Source organism: Nomascus leucogenys, chromosome 6, assembly GCF_006542625.1.
Source record: "Nomascus leucogenys isolate Asia chromosome 6, Asia_NLE_v1, whole genome shotgun sequence".
In the NCBI taxonomy this organism is placed as follows: Eukaryota; Metazoa; Chordata; class Mammalia; order Primates; family Hylobatidae; genus Nomascus; species Nomascus leucogenys.
The window spans coordinates 58,522,796-58,548,196 of record NC_044386.1 but is presented as its reverse complement, the minus strand read 5'-3'; the positions used below and the strand labels follow the sequence as shown (position 1 = coordinate 58,548,196).

Genomic DNA, 25,401 nt, shown 5'->3' with positions numbered 1-25,401 from the left:
GAGACCATCCTGACCAACATGGTGAAACCCCATCTCTACTAAAAATACAAAAATTAGCCAGGCGACAGAGTGATACTCTGTCTCAAAAAAAAAAAAAAGAAAAGAAAAGAAAAAAATCCTTACCAGAATAATTTGGTCATATGTTATTGCATAGGATAAACAATCTATGTGTTCTTCCTCCACTTGCTCATTTTTATAATCTATGTTTAATCAAGTTAGCTATTTCATTTCTTTCTTCATTAAATACTCTCTTTCCCTTTACTTTTGTTTGGTTTTTAAGACAACTATTTTAAAATATTTTCTATTTAATGGCAAGTCTCAGTAATTAAAAGTTCCTGCAATCTTTAAAAAAATCCCCATTATTTTCTTAGCTGCCATTCATTGACAATCATAGTCAGTGGATCTCAATATTTTCCTAAGACATCATGATTAACAGGAATACCTAATATTCTCAATTTGATTGATGGAACTAAGGTTGGAGAGTTCTCTTTTTAGAAGAAAAACGTCTAAGAGAACATATGAAAGTCTACTATGAATCTTTTTTGGTAAATAACATTTCAGAGGTTGTACTTTTATTCATTACCTGACAATGAGCCTTCAGCTAACATAGAATTTTTTGTGTGTTATGTAATTTTGCCCAATTATTTTCATTCCAGTAACTGTCAGAATGAAAATCTCCAGACTTATTATCACATTCTGCAGCCTAGTCCACAGTTGATTGGGCATCTAGACTTCTCCCTGATGGATTCTAGCCAAGACAAGCCCAAGAGACTCTTTCTACTTAAGAGTTTCCCTGGCCTGGCTCTGACCTTATGTCTGCCATAGAAAGGCTGAAATAGAGATAAAGAGAAATCAGCTGTTTAGAGAAATCTTGACATAGTCAAAGAAGTAATACCAGTTTGCATATCTCATCTAATTCTAATAAGAAAAAGAAATAATGTCAGATCAAGGAAATTCAATCACCTTATTTAATGTAGTAAAGACAACTCAAACGCAATTGAGGAAAAACAGCCACATATGCAAATGATTCCAATTTAAAGCAGATTATAATGAATATCATTAGTGAAGCACAATGAAATATAAACACTAGGGAGAGGTCAGGATTAGTTCCATGCAGTAGGAGGGAGGAAGGACAAGTCTTAGGAATAGGCAGCACTTTACTGGGTCTTGAAACAAATAATCTCTTGAAACTTCCTCAATGGATGGTATTTCGGCAATATTTATCAAAATTGTAAATGCATATATTCACTTTGTCTCATAATTTCACTTCTGGAAATCTATCTCACAGATATACTTGCATTTGTGCAAAAATAGTGGATGTACAAAGTCAGTCACTACCATCAGTGTTTGCGATAGCAAAAGATTTTGTGCAACCTAAATGTCTGCCAATAGGAGACACTGATTAAATACATTATAGTATGCCCAAATAATGGAATACACTCTGAAGCTGCAAAAAAAAAAAAAAAAAAAAAAAGGGGGGGGCCGGGCACAGTAGTAGTTCATGGCTATAATTCCAGAATTTTGGGAGTCTAAGGCAGGAGGATCACTTGAGGCCAGGAGTTCAAGACCAGCCCAGGCAACATCATAGTGAGACCCCAACTCTAAGAAAAAAAAAAAAAAAAGAATTAAAGAATTAGCTGGGCATGGTGGCACACACCTATAGCCCCAGCTACCAGCTACTTGGGAGGCTGAGATGGGAGAATCCCCCATCTATTTAGGAGGATGTGGTAGGAGGACTGCTGAGCCATGGCTGTAGTGAGCTGTGATCGTGCCACTCCACTACAGCTTGGGTGACAGAGTGAGACTTTGTCTAAAAGAAAAAAAAAAAAAAGAATGAGGAAGTTCTATATACCAACATGGAAAGATCATCTAGATACACTGAAAAAAGAAAGGTACAAAATGTATATCATGCTACCTTTTGAATCAAAAAGGGAAAAATAAGAATGTTCATTTGTATTTGTATGTGAATAAAGAAATTCTGGAAGAATATATTAAGAAACTAATAACAGTACAGCTACCTAAAGGTGAATGTAGGGAATAGGGGGAAGAATCAGAGACAGTATAGGAAATGAGTAGATTTGGAACAGGCAGAGGTGAAATGGAGATTTATTTCACTGTTAACTTTTTAATTTATTTTCAAGTCAGGTTTAATTTGCTTTACTTTTAATTATTGAGGTATCATCATTTACTTACAGTAAAATTCATACTTTATATATACACAGTTCTATGAGTTTTGACTGATACAAAGTCATATAACTACCACCACAACTAAGATATCAAATATTTCCATCACTCCAACAAGTTTCCTTAATGCCCCTTTGAGTCAATCCCTCCCACCCCTAGTCTCTGACAACCAATGATTTCTGTCCCTTGTCAGCACTTAGCATTGTCTGGTTTCTGTTTTAACCATTCTAACTGGTAGGCAGTGGTATCTTGCCAGGGTTGTTTTTTTGTTTTTTTTGTTTTTTTTTTGTTTTGAGACAGAGTCTCACTCTGTCTCCAGGCTGGAGTGCAGTGGCGTGATCTCGGCTCACTGCAAGCTCCGCCTCCTAGGTTCATGCCATTCTCCTGCCTCAGCCTCCCGAGTAGCTGGGACTACAGGTGCCCGCCACCATGCTCGGCTAATTTTTTGTATTTTTAGTAGAGATGGGGTTTCACCGTGTTAGCCAGGATGGTCTCAATCTCCTGATCTCGTGATCTGCCCGCCTCGGCCTCCCAAAGTGCTTGGATTACAGGTGTGAGCCACCGTGCCCAGCCTCTTGCCAGGGTTTTAATTTGCATTTCCCTAATAACTAATGATATTGACCATCTCTTAATAGGCTTATTTGCCATTTGTATCTCTTCTTTGATAAAATGTCTATTCAAATCTTTAGCCCATTTTTATTGTGTTGTTTTCTTTTTATTGAGTTGTATGAGTTGTTTACAGATCTTGGATATAAAACCTTTATCAGATGTGCGTTCTGCAAATATTTTTCCCCATTTGTGACTTGTCTTTTCATTTGCTTAACAGTGTCTTTCAAAGAGCATAAGTGTTTAATTTTGATACATTTTTAATTCTTTAATTTTTGCATCACGTGAATATATTACCTATTTGAAATTTATATTTAAAAACATTTTGAAAGAAAAAGAAAGTAAAAAGTGAAAGTATTTAACAATCTATGGAGCATATTTTATTTGATACCTAGATATTCAAATGAAAACAAAAAAGAAAAAATAAATCGGGCCTTGAAGGGCTGACAGAATTACAATAGAAAAAATGAGATGCATTTTAAGTAAAAAGAACATGGTGAACAATGCAAAGAGGGAGGAAAACACTGTTGGTGTTAGAGAAACAAATCTAGTATGACTGCAGCAGACCATGAGAGAAAAAAAAACAGAAAATAGGTTGAAGTCAGATTAAGGAAGGACTTAAATGTCAAATTAAGGTCTTCTTTAATTTGGTTTATAACGTGTAGGTAATTGGAATTCATAAAATATTTTTAAGCTGGAAAGTAACGATTGAGAAAATGCTCTGGATGGATGTTGACTCTGGTGGAAGTATAACAGATAGACTGAAAGGAGAAGACAGAGAGATGAGTGAGGAAACTATTTTAACAATTAAAACAAGAAACAACAAAATTAGTACAAGGGCAGAAGCAGTGTGAATGTAAAGGAGGGAATGTATGTTAGAGACGGGATGAACTCCTAGGAGAATAAATCAAGAAAGAAGAGAATGACTCTAGGAATGAGCCCTGGCCTATTGCTAACAAAAGGGAAAGATCAGGGGAAAAAATGCAAGGAGAACTATGTAATACAACTACTCCCAATGGAATTAAGAAAATATCTCAAATTCAGCTAAATTCTGAAATACTAACAGAGAAAAAAGACTTTAAACATTTTTCTTATGTAAGTTACTACAATCCTAGGCACTGGAAGTTTCAGGTGAATGGTTAAGAAGGGAGCAACAGGAGAAAACATGTCACTCCAAGAGCTTAGACATAAAGGGCCAGTGTGAGATGCCAGCTGAAGGGCTGAAACTGGGGAATGCCTTAAAAGCAGGATACATACAAAAAATGAACAGGCAGATTCAAATCATTAGGTAAACAGAAGTTCAACTCTGAAATTATGAATCAAAGTGTTGCATATATATATAGTTTAGGACTTCTTTGCCCCTCACAACCCTACTTAATGTAACTAATACATCTTAAAGGTGATAAAGAGTAGAGGCTGTCAAAACCAACTTCGTAAACACCACACTGGTATAACAGATACACTCCATCATTCCCTCTGTGATGCCTTCTGACTGATGGTCCTATACCACAAGATTGGTAAATAAATATACATTTACGTTTTGAGGAAGTTCCTTCATGGTGATAGAATAGTTTTTTATCTGGATTATGGTGTTGATGTCTTAGTCCATTTGTACTGCTACAAAACAAGCTTGCCCAACATGTGGCCCAGGATGGCTTTGAACACAACCCAACACAAATTCATAAACTTTCCTAAAACATTATTATTTTTTTTGTGATTTTTTTTTTTTTTTTTAGCTCATCAGCTATTGTTAGTGTATTTTATGTGCGGCCCAAGACAATTCTTCTTCCAATGTGGCCCAGGGAAGCCAAAAGATTGGACATCCCTGCTATAAAGGAATACCTGAGGCTGGAAATTTATAAAGAAAAGAGGTCTGTTTGGTTCGCAGTTCTGCATGCAGGTTGTACAAGAAACATGGCACCAGCATCTGCTTCTGGTGAGGGCTTCAGGCTGCTTCCACTCATGGTAGAAAGCAAAGCAGAGGAGGCATGTGCAGAGGTCACATGATGAGAAATAAAGCAAGAAGGTGGGGGAAGATGCCAGGCTCTTTTTAACAACCAGCTCTCATAAGAACTAACAGAGTGAGAACTCACGACTCCTCCGCTCCCAAGGGAGGGGAGTGATCTATTCATGCGTGATCCAACCCACGACCCAAACACTGCCCATTAGGCCTCATTTCCAGCACTGAGAATCAAATTTCAACATCAGATTTGGATGGGACAAATATTCAAACTATAGCAGTTGGTTATATGAATCTATACATGTGATAAAATTTCATATACCACCCCTCCCCCACCAAAACGTGCATGTTGAACCTGGTAAAATTTAAGTCTGTACTTGAGTTAATAATAATATACCAACATCAATTTCCCAGTTTTGACAATGTACTATGATTATGTAAGGTATTATCACTGGAGGAAGCTGGATGAAGGTACATGGTAACTGTACTATTTTTGTAACTTCTTATGAGTCTTAACTAGTTCAAAACAAAAAGACTTACAAAACAAAGAAAAATATAAAAAATGCTTAAAGTAATATGTCATGATTCTTCATCCTTAATGAATCTTTTCAATTAACAGACCAACTACTATTACATATTGATCAGCCAACAGGGTATTTACTGTGATAATAAAACAGTATTTGTTATGATGAGAACTCATAGGCACAAAGGGAGCGACGTACACTGGGGCCTCCTTCAGGATGGAGAGTGGGAGGAAGGAAAGGATCAGAAAAAATAACTATCGGGTACTAGGCTTAGTACCCGGGTGATGAAATAATCTATATAACAAACCCCCATGGTACGAGTTTACCTATATAACAAACTTGCACATGTGCCCCAAACCCAAAATAGAAATGAAAAGTAATAATAAAAAAGGAAAACAATATACATCAAATCAGAGGAAAAAGCAAATAATAATAATAATAAAATAATAAAAAAGCAGAGGAGGCCAGGTACGGTGGCTCACACCTGTAATTTTAGAACTTTGAGAAGCTAAGGCAGGAAGATCACCTGAGCCCAGTAGTTTGAGGCTACAATGGGTTTGATTGCACCACTGCACTCCTGCCTGTGCATCAGAACAAGACCCTGTCTCTTTAAATAATAATAATAAATGTAAAAAGCAGAGGGAAAGGAATATGAGAGAGAAGAGGGAGAGAGGGACTGGATAAAAAAATTAAAAGTAGATTGGGTTAAATTTATAAGCTAAACATGAAGGCCTGTCACGGCAGCTATCTGCATCTGCTCCCTAACTCCAAAACAAGTACCCTCAAGATCTGCAGAAGAGAGAAGAAAGAAAACAAAGAAACTAGTTAACACAAAATATAGAATGGAGAGTATGTCAAGGGCTGCACTGGCTAATATGATAGCCACTTAAAATTAATTGAATTTAAAATTCAGTTCCTGGGCCAGGTGTGGTGGATCATGCCTGTAATCCCAGCACTTCAGGAGGCCAAAGAGGGTGGACCCGTTGAGGTCAGGAGTTCAAGACCAGCCTGGCCAACATGGTGAAACCCTGTGTCTACTAAAAACGCAAAAAGAAATTAGCTGGGTGTGGTGGCAGGCGCCTGTAGTCCCAGCTACTCGGGAGGCTGAGGCAAGAGAATCGCTTGAATCTAGGAGGCAGAGGTAGCAGTGAGTCGAGATGGCGCCATTGCACTCTGGCCTGGGCCACAGAGCGAGACTCCATCTCAAAAAAAAAAAAATTAAATTAAATTACAAAATAAAATAAAATAAAATTCAGTTCCTCATTTGCTCTGGCTACAATCCAAGTGCTCTATAGCCACATGTAGCTAGTGGCTGCCATATAAGACAGTACAGATACAGAACATTGCTATCATCATAGTAAGCTCTATTTGTCAGTGCTGCTTGAGGAAGAAAAAGGGATATGATCAGGAAAGGACCCACAGCATGCTTCTAAGATGGTAACATGCCATTTCTTTTTTTTTTTTTTTGAGACGGAGTCTCGCTTTTTCACCCAGGCTGGAGTGCAGTGGCTCAATCTCGGCTCACTGCAAGCTCCACCTCCCGAGTTCACGCCATTCTCCTGCCTCAGCCTCTCCGAGTAGCTGGGACTACAGGCGCCTGCCACCACGCCCGGCTAATTTTTTCTATTTTTAGTAGAGACGGGGTTTCACCGTGGTCTCGATCTCCTGACCTCGTGATCCGCCCGCCTCGGCCTCCCAAAGTGCTGGGATTACAAGTGTGAGCCACCGTGCCCGGCCTGGTAACATGCCATTTCTTAACCTAGATGGAGGCCAGTGATGTTTTGTTATTCTTCCTTAATTTTTTAATGTTTTTTACACTCTTTTGGAATATATATATATATATATATATCAAGACAAAATAAAATCAAAATACAGATTTCTGCAGATAACATGACGGTATAACTTAGACAATCAAAACAACCAATTCAAGTTTCCTAGCAATAAATAAATAATTGTACATATGAAACAAATCTACAATGGGAACTTTTGATTTTATATTAGTAGAACAATATGAGAAAATTATTTCAACCACAATCCAAAAAAGTATGACATTAACTTTTATTTTTATATTTATTTTTTATTTTATATTTATTATTAATTTCATCAAACCAAAACTTTAAAGAAGCAGACAGATCCCAAAACAGACAGGAGCTGAGACCAAATAAGACTTGGTCTCATTTGAATCCCATACGGAGACCAAATAAGTCCATTTACGATATTGACAGAGTGACATCAATGCCTTACAGTTTTATTGCTAAATTAAGTTTGGCCTAAAACTGCCTCTGTACATGTTTTATGGCTGGCCTAGATGTAATGATGGTAACCTAACTTGTGTAAATAGACTGTAAACTACTCTTGTAACAAATAGCCAAGTCTCAGCCAACCACATCAGCCAACTGTTCAAAACAGATTCAAATACAGCAAATGCCCAGCTGTAACCAATCCAGCTGTTTCTGTACCTCACTTACATTTTCTGTACTCATTTTACTTTTTATGTTCATACATGTTATCTGACCATGTGGCAGCCCCGGAGTCATTCTGAACCTATTCTTATTCTGGGGGCTACCTGATCCATGAATCATTCTTTGCTCAACTAAACTCTGTTCAATTTAGTTTGCCTAATGTTTTAACAAACCTAAAAGCCCTATCAAAAATAGAGGTTGTGGTAAAGGGAACTGGGAGGAAATTCACTGAAGATACAGCTTAGAGAATAGCTGGGCAGGAGAGAAGTAGGGGGAAAAGATAGCTGAAAGACCTGACGTCAGAACAATGATCAAACGCTGACTTCAGAAATGATTCCATTTTAGAAGCCACAATTTGATTAAATTAGTTAGTCAAGGTATTTATGCCCCCAAGATATTGTTATAAACAATAAAGTAACCGGCCTGCAATTAGTGAAGTTCAACAGCTGGATGTGGCCAAGGAGCAGAAGTGAGCCTTACTGGCACCACTACCATCACAGTGTAATTGTGGTCATACCCAAAGATGCACCTCCCTGAAGAGCAACAACAGAGTCTTAATACTGTGTGTACGGTTGGCAGGAAGGGAGGGAGAACGGAACAGATTTCACTAAAATGATCCTGTCAGCCACTAAACAAAAAATAACAACAAGCCCTAGAAGGGGAAGACCAGTACCCAGAGTTGCTGGAATATATTACCTAAAATGCCCAGTTTCCAACACAAAAATCATGAGGCATGCAAAGAAACAGGAAAGTATGACTTACACATAGGGGGAAAAAGGCAGGCAACAGAAACTGTCTGTGAGAGTGACCAGATATTGGATTTAACAGAGAAAGATTTCAAAGTAGCCATTATAGGTATGTTTTCAGAAATAAAGGACAGCTTGATTAAACAAGTAAAAGAAAATGTGATGATAGTGTGGCACCAAATAGAGAATATCAATGAAGAGAACTAAGTGGAAATTTGGGAGTTAAAAAGTACAATAACTGAAATAGAATTATAGTATGTAGAAAGGGTCTCACACTGCAAAAATGACCCCTAATCTCAAAGGGTCAACGTGTGTTCTTACTATAAGACCACTCTAAATCTCCCTCTAATGTACATTTTTTGAAGCCACAAATCTCAACAATAAAATTTATTGTCATTCTATAATTTAATCATTAAATGTATATGCCACTTCTTAGATAACACCCATTAGGATAAATAATTAGCATTGTTTAAAAAGTGTGATACTATAAATACCAGGGTAATTATCAAATATTTGATAATAATATGAAAAATCTTACTGGTCTGACGTCACCACAGGAATTGGTAAATTGTCGAGCCAAGCCAAAATCAAGCATGTAACATTTCCTACATGTACTAGGAAAGCGACCCATAGCGAAGTTCGACTAGAAAAATAAAGAAGGAAAATATATACATTTTTATAATACTTAGTCCTTACATTTTATCATTCTTACATTTTAAGTCTTCTTCTATGTAAGCTCTATATACATGTTCCAAATATACTATTCTAGTCAATGATGTTCAGTGGTATTAAAATATGATTTAGTTTTGGGTTCTATTAATGCTTAATATCAGGTAAACTTTGAGCAAAAAAGGATGTAAATGACTAAGGTTACATACAAAACAACATTAACTAGACTTGGAACTCTAAGTTCCTGAAATTCTAGTCTAAGTTAATGCTTAAATGACAACTCAATCCCTACTTTTTAAAATAGGAGAAATCAGAGATGGACCAAAAAAAAAAAAAAAAAAAAACCCGTAGAAATTTAAAAGAATTTCCTATAAGCAGCCAGGTGTGGTGGCTCACGCCTGTAATCCCAGCCCTTTGGGAGGCTGAGGTGGGTGGATCACGAGGTCAGGAGTTTGAGACCAGCCTGACCAACATGGTGAAACTCCGTTTCTACTAAAAAAAACCAAAAAACAAAAATTAACCAGGTGCGGTGGCTCACTCCTGTAATCCCAGCCCTTTGGGAGGCCGAGGTGGGTGGATCATGAGGTCAGGAGTTTGAGACCCGCCTGATCAACATGGTGAAACCCCGTTTCTACTAAAAAAAAAAAAAATACAAAAATTAACCAGGTGTGGTGGCGTGTGCCTGTTATTCCAGCTACTCAGGAAGCTGAGGCAGGAGAATTGCTTGAATCCAGGAGGCAGAGATTGCAGTGAGCCGAGATTGTGCCACGGCACTCCAGCCTGGGTGACAGAGTGAGACTCTGTCACACACACACACACAAAAAACGAATTTCCTATAAGCATCATAAAGCTGAATTTCACTAAGTCCAAAATTAAAATACAAAAATACAACTTATAGAAACATTTCAAAACAGACTTAAGGAAAATACACTTTGTATTCTTCCCCTAAAGAAAATCAGCGTGATATTAAATGACCACAAATGCAAAGATGAGTATGTAAGTAAGAGGACTTGTGAAGGTAAAAGCCAAATTGTTACCAGAACTGTTAGTTTTTTGTTGTTGTTGTTTTAATATTATTCTACTTATGGGCTTTCTGATAAAAATAGAAACTCTTCCAACCATGGTTCTCAAATAATGATGCATAGAAATAGACTGACTCTACTATGTTAAATTTAGTTAGCATTTTCACATAAACTAATTTTAGAAGTCATGTAACAACTGATGGTTATACTTTTCAACTGTACCAACATATGATACATTTATAGTAAATATGGTATATCAGAAATGGGTCATTTCACCTAATGAACAATCAAACACCAAAAAGCACAAAAAAAAAGCCTATTTCACACTTATGGAAATGATAATTTCTAAGCCAAAAAGATTAGTAAATAAAAACCCCACTATATTTCCACAGTAGCACTCAGGAGAAAAATAACGACTTTCACAACTGATGATTTCTTATAATTTTTGACTTAACAAATAGTTCAAGAACACAGTATGAACAACTAAAAGCAACATATATAGTTTTTTAACCAATATATCTATAAAAGAAACCAAGGAATAATGCCAATTTAGACATAAGGTTAAGTAACCGGCAATGTTAGCGCACATAATAATAGTCAAACATAAAGCTTTTTTAAGAGACAGGGTCTCACTATGCTGCCCAGGCTGGAGTGCAGTGGCTATCCACAGGAGCGACCACAGCTCACTGTAGTCTCCCTCTCCTGTACTCAAGGAATCCTCCTGCTTCAGCCTCCTGAGTAGCTGGGACTATGGGCATGTGCCACTGCCCCAGTCTCAGTTTTTATTTTCACTGTATGAGAAAAACTCCTGAAAATAAGTTGTAGTTGTAATTATCACTTAAAAAAATTAAGAGGTAAGTTATATTTTTGCTTCCAGGTCTCTACTGGAATGAAAATATTACCTTGTATTTTACCACAGTAAATACACAAAGCTACATTTGTAATTTATTGTGTCCCATCATAACATTAAAAGTATCAAACTCATTCTGTGCTCTGGATAGAAAAGGTCCCTACCGGTTTGATGTCTCGATGCAAGAATCCCACAGAATGAATGCTTTCAATAGACTCCAAAATCTGTCTACCCAGCCGGAGAGTAGTACTCATGGTGAATGTGCCTCGGGACTGGCTACGGCGAAGATCTGCCAGATTCCGACCCTATGGAAATCAAATAAACACTTTCAAATACAATACTAAAACTATATTATAAGAGAAGACTGGGAAACTACTCACTTACCATTAAAAAATGTTTTCAGTAAAATAGCAAGAATTTTTTTTTTTTTTTTTTTTTTTGAGACGGAGTCTCGCTCTGTCACCCAGGCTGGAGTGCAGCGGCGCGATCTCGGCTCACTGCAAGCTCCGCCTCCTGGGTTCACGCCATTCTCCTGCCTCAGCCTCCAGAGTAGCTGGGACTACAGGCGCCCACCACCACGCCCGGCTAATTTTTTCTATTTTTTTAGTAGAGACGGGGTTTCACCGTGTTAGCCAGGATGGTCTCGATCTCCTGGCCTTGTGATCCGCCCACCTCAGCCTCCCAAAGTGCTGGGATTACAGGCGTGAGCCACCACACCCGGCCTTTTTTTTTTTTTTTTTTTTTTGAGGTGGAGTTTCACTCGTGTTGCCCAGGCTGGAGTGCAATGGCGTGATCTCGGCTCACTGCAACCTCCACCTCCCGGGTTCAAGCAATTCTCCTGCTTCAGCCTCCCGAGTGGCTGGGGTTACAGGTGCATGCCACCATGCCCAGCAAATTTGTCTATTTTTAGTAGAGATGGGGTTTCACCATGTTAGTCAGGCTGGTCTCGAACTCCTGACCTCAGGTGATCCACCTGCCTCAGCCTCCCCAAGTGCTGGGATTACAGGCATGAACCACTGCACCCAGCCAATAGCAAGAATTTTACCCAAATTGTGATCCTCTCACTCAACAGATCTCTTAATCATACAAATGTTTCAGACAAGTTTTAGAAAAACCAGATTTTTAGCATATCATGTTTCTGATTCATCATGTTTCCCTTTATCTTTGAAGTCATAACAAAAAATAGTCTTGATTATTTAAAATATAAGTAATCAAATACATAATTTATATTATTTACATTTATATTTATTTATTTAAAATATGTGATCAGGCCAGGAGCGGTGGCTCACGCCTGTAATCCCAGCACTTTGGGAGGCTGAGGTGGGCGGATCACAAGGTCAGGAGATTGAGACTATCCTGGCTAACACAGTGAAACCCTGTCTCTACTAAAAATACAAAAATTTAGCTGGGTGTGGTGGTACACGCTTGTAGTCCCAGCTACTCGGGAGGCTGAGGCAGAAGAATCACTTGAACCAGGGAGGCGGAGGTTGCAGTGAGCCAAGATCACGCCACTGCACTACAGCCTGGGCAACACAGCGAGACTCCATCTCAAAAAAATATATGTGTGTGTGTGTGTGTGTGTGTGTTCAAGTATATATAATGCATATACATACAAAGGGCACTAATTCCTCATTACTGCCTAACATATATTCTCATACAAGCTACTTAACTTTCTTCAATCAGTTTCCTCATAAAAACAAGCTAATAAAACCTACCTCACAGAGCTCTGTGAGGATTAAACAAGATCTATTTAAAGATTTTTTGTGTGTTTTTTGTTTTTTAAATAGAGACAGGGTCTCGCTATGTTGATCAGGCTGGTCTCAAACTCCTTGTCTCCCATCTCAGCCTCCTGACATGCTGGGATTACAGGTGTGAGCCACCATGCCTGGCCCCATATAAAGTTTTTAGAATACTGTGTGGTACACAATAGGTACTCAACATATGCTAACTATTGTTATTATGACCAAACATTATATGACAAACATTTAATTTACTTATAGAAGTATATAAAAGCAATGAATACATCCAGCCTCTGCCATTCATGATTGCACTGAAGCCTCACAGTATCCTAAATAGAAGCTGTTCCTGTGTCTGTTTTACAGATAAGGAAACTGAGGTTCAAAGAGGTTAAATAATGTTAAGCTGTTAATGTAAAGCTGTTTTCCAAATCTAACTCTGTCTGACCCCAAAGTGCTCTTCTTTTACAGTCCTCTTTCACAGAGCTTTTCTACAGACTTTTTCATGATGCTGCTCCACCAAGGGTCCTTGCTGCTTAGGTAACAAACCAGTAATCTGAAAAGGAGAGCAGGACCATGGCCCTGCAGCACTACCTCCCAAAGAAAAGACTGGCTCTCCTATCGCAAGGCGATTTAAATACCCCAATCTATTCCCACACTTTTATAATATATCTTTAGGGGTACTATGCCACTAATATCATCACTTCATCTAAAGACAATTGATTCACTTTTGAAAAGCAATAAATTCTTAGATTAATATCATTCAAAATAAAATATGAAGTACTCCTCAAGTAACAGTTTAAAAGTACAGTAAAGTCAGGATCCTTTCATACTTCATATCTTCTTTTTTAAATGCAGCTTTCTCATAATATAAATTAATTGGGATTTACCATAGTTATTATTTTTAATGGAAATTTGTTGTTCCCCGCACCTGTAGCAAATGTTAAATAAGTGACAATCTACAGCAGTGAACTGTATAACCATGAGAGTACCTAATAACTTTTATTAGCATTCCAATAGTTTTTTCTTCAAAAATCAAAATTGTGATTGCCGAAAATATACCTAATATTGAAATTTTATTTGTAAACAGCTTTCACCACAAAAACTTTCAAAAGGAAATCAATTAAATTTTATTTATGACATTAGTAATACTTTAAAAGATTTAAATATTTTAAAATATAAGCCTAACATATCAACTCACAAAATCTGAGAAGGTAAACACGAAACTGATAAGAGTATGGGGTAAAGTGTTATTAACATGTGGTAAAAACATGCAGGTACCCACTAAATTATACTTTAAAGTAAATACTGCTAATGAATTATTATTTGTTACAAAGAAAAACTGAAAACAACCTATACAATAGTCCATGGTTATACACGGTTTTACTTCATCCATGGTTTTACTTTAGTGGTTTCAGTTACCCACAGTCAACCGTGGTCCGAATATATTAAATGGAATATGCCAGAAATAAACAGTTAATAAGTTTTACTTTACAGGCCATTCTGAGTAGTGTGATGAAATCTCATACCATCCTGCTCCGTCAGGCCCAGGACGTGAATCACCCCTTTAGTCCAGCGTATCCACATGTTGTTACCTGCCCTTTAATCACTTAGTGGCCCAATCAGTTACCCAGATGTCCAGGGTTCAGTATGATCTGTGGTTTTAGGCATCCACTTGGGGTCTTAGAAAGCATCTCTTCAGATAAGGGGGTACTATTAATAAATGAATAGTTACATAAATAATGTACATTAATAAATGAATAGTTACATAAATAAAGTACATTAATAAATGAATAGTTACATAAATAATGGTACAGTCATCTTACTGACTGATATGCAGTCATTCAAAAAATGAAGAATCAAGAACTTATGAACACAAAGAAGAAAACATCAGACACTGGGGTCTACTGGAGGGGGGAGGACTGAAGGAGGGAGAGGAGCAGAAAAGATAACTATTGGCTACTGAGCTTAATACATGGGTGATGTAATATTACATACAAAAAAAACCCATGACACATGTTTATCTATGTAACAAACCTTCACATGTACCCCCCAAACCTAAAATAAAAATTTTTTAAATAACATAAAATGTCACAAGCCACCACAGTTTGTATTAAAAAAAAAAAAAAAAAAAAAAGGAAGAGGACTATATATAGTAATGTGGAATGAATAAAAGAAGCAAGTTCATTTCTCTATAAATTTACAAGATCTCAATAAAAATGCAAGTGAATTGCTAAATTGAAGATATGAAACATACCCAAAAGGAGAAAAAATAATATAATGAACCTTCATGTATCTACTGGTCACCCAGAATTAATAATTATCAATTCATGGCCAGTCTTGTTTCATCTATTATTCACCTCCCCATCCATATCCTCTCCCCTACCACCCACACGTACTGAATTATTTTCATGTAAATTGTAACCATATAATTTCATCTATATACATTAAAAAGTGTACGCCAGGTGTGGTGGCTCGCATCTATAATCCCAACACTTTGGGAAGCCAAGGCAGGAGGATCACTTGAGCCCAGGAGTTCAAGACCAGCCTGGGCAACATGCTGAGACCTCATCACTACAAAATATTAAAAAAGTAGGGCCAGGCATGGTGGTTCACATCTGTAATCCCAGCACTTTAAGAGGCCAAGGCAGGCGGATCACGAGATCAAGATATTGAGACCATCCTGGCCAACATGGTAAAACCCCGTCTCTACTAAAAATACGAAAATTAGCTGGGCGTGGTGGCAGCACGTGCCTGTAGTCCAGGCTACTCGGGAGGCTGAGGCAGAAGAATCGCTTGAACCTGGGAGGTGGAGGTTGCAGTGAGCCAAGATCGTGCCATTGCACTTCAGCCTGGGCGACAGAGAGAGACTCTGTCTCAAAAAAACAAAACAAAACAAAACAAAATTAGCTGGGCATGGTGGCACACACTTGTAGTCCCAGCTACTCAGGAAGGTGTGGTGAGAGGATCACTTGACCCCAGGAGGTAGAGGCGAAAGCGAGCTGTGATCACTCCACTGTGCTCCAGCCAGAGCAAGACCCCACCTCAAAAAAAAAAAAAAAAGAGGGGGGGGTGTATAAAAGGAAAGAGATAAAAATGTAAGTAGAAGTTATTAGCAATTATATCATTGTAAATTTGAATTAGAAACATCAATATGAACCATGGCATACTTTCTCATTTTTTTAAATGTATTTCTTAAATCCATCCACTTGAAAAGAATTAAAAATAACGACCAACCCACTTTCAACAGACACCCACATCATCTAGAGTTTGGTCTCTAAACATCATTTCCCATTAAAAGGAGCCAAGGCTTAATGGAGAAATGGCTGATTCCAGATCTGGAGTATGAAATATACAGAATGAGCCTGGTACATAGTGTTGCACCAAAAAATAAGGATGCTATCAAAGACTGCTGCAGCCTAGTCCTAACAAAATGAATCCAGATCCAACATGAAAGAAGCCCCTGTAGCAAAAGATGAGACAATTTGAATATTAAAAAAACCGTAGGCCAGGTGCAGTGGCTCATGCCTGTAATCCTAGCACTTTGGGGGTTTGAGATTAGCCTGGCCAACATGGGGAAACCCCATCTCTACTAAAAATAAAAAAATTAGCTGGGTATGGTGACGTGAGCCTGTAATCCCAGCTACTCGGGAGGTTGAGGCAGGAGAATCGCTAGAACCAAGGAGGTAGAGGTTGCAGGGAGCCAAGATCGTGCCACTGCACTCCAGACTGGGCAACAGAGTGAGACTCCATCTCAAAAAAATAAATAAAACTGCAATAATTGAAAGACATCAAACATGTTAAATCCATGAATTTATGGATTTATTATATAGTTATATATTTATTATGTGTTTATATTAGAGAACCAATTCATTATTCTACAAACTGAAGAAGAATTCTAGTTAACAAAAGAAGAATAAAATGATAGAACACTGTATTTGCAACCCCCATTAAAATAATGGATGATGATTACAAATGGGTTAATAAAACCATTAGGAGAAAAACCACTGGTAACTTTAAAATGGATGGATCAGACTGACAATGCCTGAACCCACTGACCAATCTTAACTTCACTGAAAGAGAGACAACCAGATACTGCCTCCTGATGTGATTCAAGAGGAAGCACACAACCCACCTCTGAAGTATCCTTGCAAAGTAAAACTGGAATCTTATATAATCATCAATTTATAGGAAATACAGGAGACAGAAATACATATTAAAGACAACCACAGGGAAACAACCAGCAAAATCCAGAATATGGTAATGTGCGCATGTCAAATTCCTCCATTTTTATCAATAACAATAAACACAACGAAAAGAAAATTGCAAGAAAATAAAAGACAGAGAGAGAACCAATAGCTTAAAAGAGGCTTAAGAGATAAACAACGTGTGAACCCTATTTGGAACTCAATTCAAATAAACCAAATGTAAAAAAAAAAAAAAAAAAAAAAAAAAAAAAGAGATGGACAATCAATGAAACTGAAGAGTGGCTTGATATTTGTGCTATTATTAAGGAATTATTATTAGGTATTGTGGTTACTTTAAGAAAAAAAGAGTTCTGGTCTTCTAGAAATGTATATATAGATTAAATATGCCTTGGATTAGCTATAATTTCGGGAGGGACAGGAGAAAGAGAAAATACTTGAAACAAGATTAGCCATATACTGATAGTTGTTGAAGTTGGGTAATGAGTAGATGGGTGTAAATTATACTATTCTCTCTACTTTGTGTGTGTTTAATTTTTCCCATAATAAAAAGCTTTTAAAAGGTAGTAGGTGTTAGGCAATCTAGATCTACAGTTGTACTGGTTACAGAACTCGAAAAAATGTTTTGCACCTCTGTAGTTGATGTACTTATCACAATATATCACCCTTTGGCTATACTAAAGATGCTCATATAAAGCTTCAATGGTGACAAAATATTAGGTGAGACCTGGCCAAGGTCTTGCGAGAGGAATTCAGAAAAAAAAATGTGTACAACTGCTTGAGCTCTGTAAGATTTTAAAAAACATTTTAATGGCAAATAGAATTTCTACAACAGAGATAAGGTTGTTCCTTAAAAATTTTTAAGGCAGATATTATGTAATTGAATCAGCAGGAGGAAAAGAACAAGTTTATCTTAAGAATAATGAATTTATGGTTTTTAGAATAAATTAGGACTGTCTGTGGGAAGCTGAATACATGGAGGAGACCCAGTAGTTATCTTCCATATGTCAAATAAGAGAAAATATGCTCTAGCGGTTATACCAGCTTTAGCCCAATCCCGAATCAAGTCAACCACAAACTGTACAGATGGGAGTTTAAATGGGTTAACTTTCTTGTGACAGGAAAAAAATATAGCATGCAATTCAAATGGAAAAGTTCTTAGACAAATCCATAGGAACTTGCCAAAGGCCACAAAGGTCATCATTGCCTAATACACACCAGTCTCTTAGGTTTCCCAGTACCAGGAGCCTTCCCATTTACAGAAAGTCAGATTTAGGTAAGTACAAGAATGAAAAGGAGTATATGCTAAGACTCAGAAAGACTCTGCAGACTAAAGAAAAAAAGCTGCTTTCTATAATTCTCCAGTCAATAGTAACCTGAGACAAAACAGTTTTTTCTTATTACTGCCTAAAGAATACTGAGTTCAGGCTTCCACCAAGCTTTAATACCCATCAGGTAGGCTAGTACCAGACAAATCACGAACCTCCTTGAGACTCAGCTTCTCCATGTGCAAAAGAGGTATAAAACTTGTTCTCTCCTCCCCATGGGGGTATAATGAGGATCAAATAAGATGATAAATCCAGATGAAAACTATAAAATGTCACATAAAAAGTTATATTATTACTAGCCAAAATGAGAGAAAGCAGGATCCAAATTAATGATCTAAAAAGGTTCAGAGGCTGGGCACGGTGGCTTATGTCTAGAATCCCAGGGCTTTGGGAGACCAAGGCGGGCAGATCACCTTAGGTCAGGAGTTCAAGACCAGCCTGGCCAACATGGTGAAACCGTGTCTCTACTAAAAATACAAAAATTAGACAGGTGTGGTGGCACGCACCTGCAGTCCCAGCTACACCAGAGGCTGAGGCAGGAGAATCACTTGAACCTGGGAGGCGAGGGTTGCAGTGAGCTGAGATCACACCACCGCACTCCAGCCTGGGTGACAAAGCGAGACTCCATCTCAAAAAAAAAAAGGCCAGGCATGGTGGCTCACGCCTGTAATCCCAGCACTTTGGGAGGCCGAGGTAGGTGGATCACTTGAGGTCAGGAGTTCGAGACCAGCCTGGGTAAAATGGTGAAATTCAGTCTCTAATTAAAAACATAAAAATTAGCCAGGTGTGGTGGTGTATACCTGTAATCCCAACTACTCGAGAGGCTGAGGCACAATAATCATTTGAACCCAGTAGGTGGAAGTTGCAGTGAGCCAAGATCGCGCCACTGCACTCCTCCCTGGTGACAGAGTGAGACTCTGTCTCAAAAAAAAAGGTTCAGGGATAGCTGCTTAAAGAAATAAAACTAGGCTGGCTCAAGAGTTAGTGAATCACATGACTCAGAAAGACCTTAAGATTATAGTCTACAGAGGTTAGTATCTTTAAATCTAAATGAAATCTGAAGGATGGCTGAGGGAAACAAGAGAAGCCTCCTGATGAGAAGAGGAAGCATTTAGGCCAGGATCTATGTCTCTAGAATCACTGTTATTTAGATAACTTGAAAGAAAATAAAGAAACCTGCTGGGCGCGGTGTCTCACACCTGTAATCCCAGCACTTTGGGAGGCTGAGGCGGGAGGATCGCCTGAGGTTAGGAGTTTAATACCAGCCTGGCCACCATGGTGAAACCCTGTCTCTACTAAAAATACAAAAAGTAGCTAGGCGTGGTGGCAACTACCTGTAATCCCAGCTATTCCAGAAGCTGAGGCAGGAGAATCGCTTGAACCCGGGAGGCGGAGGTTGCAGTGAGCCGAGATTGTGCCATTGCACTCAGCCTGGGTGACAGAGCGAGACTCTGTCTCAAAAATAAAATAAAATAAAATAAAATAAAGAAACCAAATGCCCAAAACAACGTTTGCTTAAGATGAAAAGAAATACTGAGAATTCTAGATCTAGGCAGCAAGATCAAGATGAACCATGGTTTTTAAACTTTGAGGGTGACTATAGTTCAGTGTGTGTGTGTGTGTGTGTGTGTGTGTGTGGTGTGTGTGTGTGTGTTTTCAGGGTCAGAGGTAGTGTCAGAGAAAATAGAAAGGTTTCCCTCTTCTCCCCACTGTAGCCATTATTCCAATATTCCTTTTCTGAATTTCTTTCCTCTGCTCCCTCGACTTAACTCCACTACCATCTAAAGAACAGGGAACAGGCTGGGGGCAGTGGCTCACGCCTGTAATCCCAACGCTTTGGGAAGCCAAGGCGGGCAGACCACCTGAGGTCAGGAGTTCGAGACCAGCCTGGCCAACATGATGAAATCCCACCTCTACTAAAAATACAGAAATTAGCCGGGCATGGTGGAGCACGGCTGTACTCCCAGCTACTTGGGAGGCTGAGGCAGAAGAATCGCTTGAACCTGGGAGAGGGAGGTTTCAGTGAGCCAAGATTGCACTACTACACTCCAGCCTAGGTGACAGACCAAGACTCCGTCTCAAAAAAATATATATAGGGAACAGAGTTATGTTACTGATGAAAAGAAAAAGAAAAGGAATGGCATTTCTCCTCTATCTCAAAGTTTCAAGTAGTCAAGACTGGTACTTGCTATGGTTTTTCTTTTCTTTTTCAATATTTATTTTAGGTTTGGGGGTATATGTGCAGGTCTGATACATGGGCAAATTGTGTGTTGCTGGGGTTTGGTGTGGAAACGATTTTGTCACACAGGTAGTGAGTATAGTATCCAATAGGTAGTTTTTCGACCCTCATCTTCCTTCTTTGCTCCACCCTCAAAGTAGGCCCTGGTGTCTATTGTTCCCCTCTCTGTGTCCATGTGTATTCAGTATTTAGCTCCCACTTATCAGTAAGAACATGCAGTATTCGGTTTTCTATTCCTGCATTAATTTGCTTAGGATAATGGCCTCCAGCTGCATCCATGTTGCTGCAAAGAACATGATTTCATTCATTTTTATAGCTGTGTAGTATTCCATGGTATACATGTACCACATTTTCTTTATCCAGTTCACCACTGATGGGCATGTAAGGTTAATTCTACTTGTTTGCTATTGTGAATAGTGCTGCAATGAACACATAAGTGCATGTGTCTTTCTGGTAGAATGATATTATTCCTTTGGGTATATACCCTGTAATGGGATTGCTAGATTGAATGGTAGTTCTGTTTCAAGTCCTCTGAGAAATCTCCAGACTGCTTTCCACAGTAGCTGAACTAATTTATATTCCCACCAGCAGTGTATAAGTGTTTCCTTTTCACCACCATCTCACCAGCATCTGTTATTTTCTGACTTTTTAATAATAGTCATTCTGACTGGTATGAGCTGGTGTCTTACTGTGGTTTTGATTTGCATTTCTCTAAAGATTAGAGATGTTGAACATTCTTTCATATGCTTTTTGGCCATATATATGTCTTATTTTGAGACATATTTTGGTGTGGAAGTGGGGTAATCTTGGAAGCAGGTTCCTGATAAAAAGGATGAACTGGGACCCCTTCTTCACCTTCCTTGCTCACGTACATACTTACTTGCACTTCCAACTTCTACTATGGAATGATGCAGCAAGAAGTCCCCTGAAAGATGTGGGTCCCTAGATCTTGGATTTTGCAACCTCCAGAATGGTAAGAAATAAATCTCTGTTCTTTATGCATTACTCAGCCTCAGGTATTCTGCAGCAGCACAAAACAGACTAAGACAATACTTTAGAATACAAATGGAAAACTGGAACCCCTAAGGTAATGAAGAGTGGAAGGGGCAAGATGCACATTATATCCCCTCATCCATGCAGGGATTGAAAACCGCAAAGATGACAATCAGTAAAGATACAGGTCAACTCAAACAGCGGACAATTATTTCATTTTTGGAAAATCTGTATCAAGTCTGTTTAAATAAAGTTCCATCTGCACAGTATAAAACATTATCACATGGTACTAAGAATGTTGTTACTTTTTATTCATATTCACTGTAATTATATACTTTGATCAAAACCGAAGGATTTAAAGATACATTTTCAAGGTAACCTACCTGCAACTGCATGACCACATAGTTGAATCGATCATTCCTCCCACAGCCAATAAATCTACAAACATGGTCTTTCCCTGGATAAAAAAAGAAAACAGTGGAAAAGAATATACTATGGTTTCTCTTAAAAAATTAATAATTTGCTTTTCTGTATAGTGTTTTATGATTGAACATAAAATACATCTTGAGAACCTTAAGGATAGAAAACTTATATTATTCAAATTTTCTACCTACCTCCTCTCCTCCCAGGCACTGTACTATTCCTTTGGGTGGTCAAATAAATGTATTTGAATGAATAAATAAACAATATATGAATGAGGAAACAAATGTATGGTAATTTATTTAGGGAGGAAAAGATTAAGTGGTCAGTTCAGATCAACCTGCCCAGATACAATACATATGAAGGCACAGAAGAGCAATAAAAAAGAACTATGTTAGGAATATAAACCCTGAATTTTAGATATGTTATGGTACTCATTGTTATGACTTCAGCAAGACACACAATCTTTCTGGGCCTCACTGATGTGGATTAGCCCAGTGATTTTCAACCTGAGTTCCATCTGAGAAACCTAAAAAAGTGCTGGCTGGGGCACAGAGGGGAGCAGCGGTACAGCAGAAATCTAATTAAAGAAAAGCATGCAAAGACCCCCCAAAAGAACTGAGCCACACATATTGGTTAACGTTTTTCAACCCTGGCTACTTATGAAAACCAGCTGGAAAACTTTATTTTTGTTTTCTGACACCACTGACCCGAAGGCAGTGGAAAACGTTTTAAAGATTCCTCAGTTCTATATTGATTCAGAATCTGTGGAGAAAGATAAAGAATATGAACTTTTCAAAAGCTCATTGTTATTTTTTATTTTTTTGAGACAAGGTCTCACTTTGTTGCCCAGGCTGAAGTGCAGTGGCATGAACTTGGCTCACTGCAACCTCTGCCTCCTGGAGGGCTCAAATGATCCTCCCACCTGAGCCTCCCAAGTAGCTGGGACTGGAGGTGTGTGCCACCACATCTGGCTGATTTTTGTATTTTTTGTAGAGATGGGGTTTTACCATGTTGCCCAGGCTAGTCTCAAACTCCAGGGCTCAAGCGATCTGCCTGCCTCAGCCTCCCAAAGTGCTGAGATTACAGGCATAAGCCACTGCACCTGACCTCAAAAGTTCTTTAAATGATCCTAAAGCAGGTAGGGCATGGATAGATATTTGAAAACTACTGCAGGGTAATGAGAAGTATCGAAAAGATTTTAAGATAAAGAATAACATACTAAAACACTGTGGCAGCAATGAGGAGGGTAGACCACAAAGGGGTCAATTCTAGTGGAGAAGGTCACTCTGGGGGATAGTTACAATATCCAGGAGAAAGAATAAGGGGATTAGAGATAGATAAAATAAGATAAATCTGACCAATATTAAAGATGTAGTTTTTTACTAGAATTGGCAAAATTAAATGAAAAGTTGTACCAAAATAAGAGAATATAGTAGGCTGTATAGATTTTAAGGGATACTAAAATGTTGAATTTTAGGACAATCAAGTGAATTCAGTAGACATTGTAAGTTCAGGCCTGGCGCTGAGACCAAAAGGCAGAGCTCCAGATGTACATTGAGGAACCATTAGTTCATGGACAATACATGGAAGATTGACAAGTAAAAGAATGTAATATAAGAGGAAAAGAAACTTAAGCACATAATTTGGAAAATGAAACATTAATTATTATTATTATTATTTTAAAGACAGGGTCTCACTATCTTGCCCAGGCTGGTCTCAAACTCTGGGCTTAAGCAATCCTCCCACCTCAGCCTCCCAAAGTGCTGGGATTACAGGCATGAGCCACCATGCCTGCCCTAGAAAATGCAACATTCAAAGCATGAGCAAAAATAAGAGTCCCTCAAGGAAACAGAGGAATAGCCTGAAAGATAGGAGGAAACTGACAGAGCCGTATCACAGAAACCAAGGGAGAAGAACACTTCATGAGGGCAGAAGTGGACATTGACAAGTACATAGAAAGGCTGAGAAGTACTAATATAAACCGGAAGTCATTAGTGAGTCAAGGGGCAGAAGCCAGTTTATAATGGGTTAAAGAGTAAAGAGAATATGAAATATGAGGGCAGACAGCCTTTGAAGGAGCTTGCTTGAAAGTAAGAAAGAGTAACAGGCCAAAGCTTAAAGACGAAGATTTGGTATACTGATGAAACACTAAAAAAAATTTGCCTCCTAACTGACTTAAAACATAAATACAATTAAGACTCAGCAAAGCCAGGTGCAGTGGCTTTGCCTATAATCCCAGCCACTTGGGAAGCTAAGATGGGAGGATTGCGTGAGGCCAGGAGTTTGAGACCAGCCTGGGCAACATAGCAAGACCCCTTCCCTTAAAAAAAAAAAAGACTAATTTTTTTGCACCTGTGTTATCAACCAGTTATAAGACTGCTCTATCATTGTCTATGTTTTTGTTTAAAAAGGGGGTATAAGCTAGCAAGAATGGGTGCAATGGAGAACACAATAATTCACAATGTACACAGTACATGTTGATCACTTAACATGTATTTCACATATATTTGCAAAACAGTGTTATCTATTACATTGTAGTAAGAATGAAAGGATAAAATGATGGTCATTAGCAACTTATTCTTCTCCTCCAGCTTCAAAGAAACAAAAAATAAGTTAAATAGTGTTTTCCTTGTATTATCCATCCCTTAAGACTGCTTTTCTGTCATGTACAGGGACCATATCTATCTTGTTCTGGTACTAAAAACACTTTTGCAAAAACTGTAACAGTGAGAGACATCCAACATAGCTGACTCTATCTTTCTTCTAACCTCACAAGCTAACTGCCTTTGCTCATCCCTACACACAGGCCAAGCTGGCTATGGGAGGAATTTAGTTTACAGTTTAACTTTAAAGCAAGGATGACACTGGCTCCTTCTCAAAATAAGCCCACTCTCTGGGGACGGAAACTGCTTTTATAAAACTAATGAAAGGCCAAAAACAGGATTACGGTAGGGGCCTGAATTCTGTTAAGGTTTAGGTATAGTTACATAATAACTAGTCATTGTTTCCTAACTTGCCTTTTTGTAATTGCCTACTACTCAGGAGTCACTAGCTGGTGGTGATAAGATTTGTAACTTCCGGCTGGGCACAGTGGCTCACGCCTGTAATCTCAGCACTTTGGGAGGCTGAGGTGGGCGGATCATGAGTTCAGGAGTTTGAGACCAGGCTGGCCAATATGGTGAAACCCCATCTCTACTAAAGATACAAAAATTAGCCGGGCATGGTAGCGCATGCCTGTAGTCCCAGCTACTCAAGAGGCTGAGGCAGAAGAATTGCTTGAACCTGGGAGGAGGAGGCTGCAGTGAGCCAAGATTGCACCACTGCACTCCAGCCTGGGCAACAGAGAAAGACTTGGTCTCAAAAAAAAAAAAAAAAAAAAAAGATTTGTAACTTCCCAATTGCCCCTACTGATAACATTGCTATTGTGAAACCTAAGACTGCTGTTTGAGGTATT

The 25,401-nt window shown here is 38.4% G+C and overlaps 1 protein-coding gene across 4 annotated transcripts in view; it reads right to left on the bottom strand.

Annotated features, from left to right (window-relative positions):
- TTBK2 (tau tubulin kinase 2) overlaps positions 1–25,401 on the bottom strand; it is a 182,220-nt gene that overhangs the window by 78,298 nt on the left and 78,521 nt on the right. For 3 of the 4 annotated variants that reach the window (XM_003266784.4, XM_030814219.1, XM_030814220.1), the window contains 3 exons: positions 21,908–21,981; positions 11,188–11,328; positions 9,021–9,125 (listed from right to left, as the gene is read on the bottom strand). In XM_003266784.4, coding sequence (XP_003266832.2) covers positions 9,021–9,125; positions 11,188–11,328; positions 21,908–21,981 — 320 coding nt within the window. The other variant, XM_030814221.1, reaches the window with a different exon arrangement.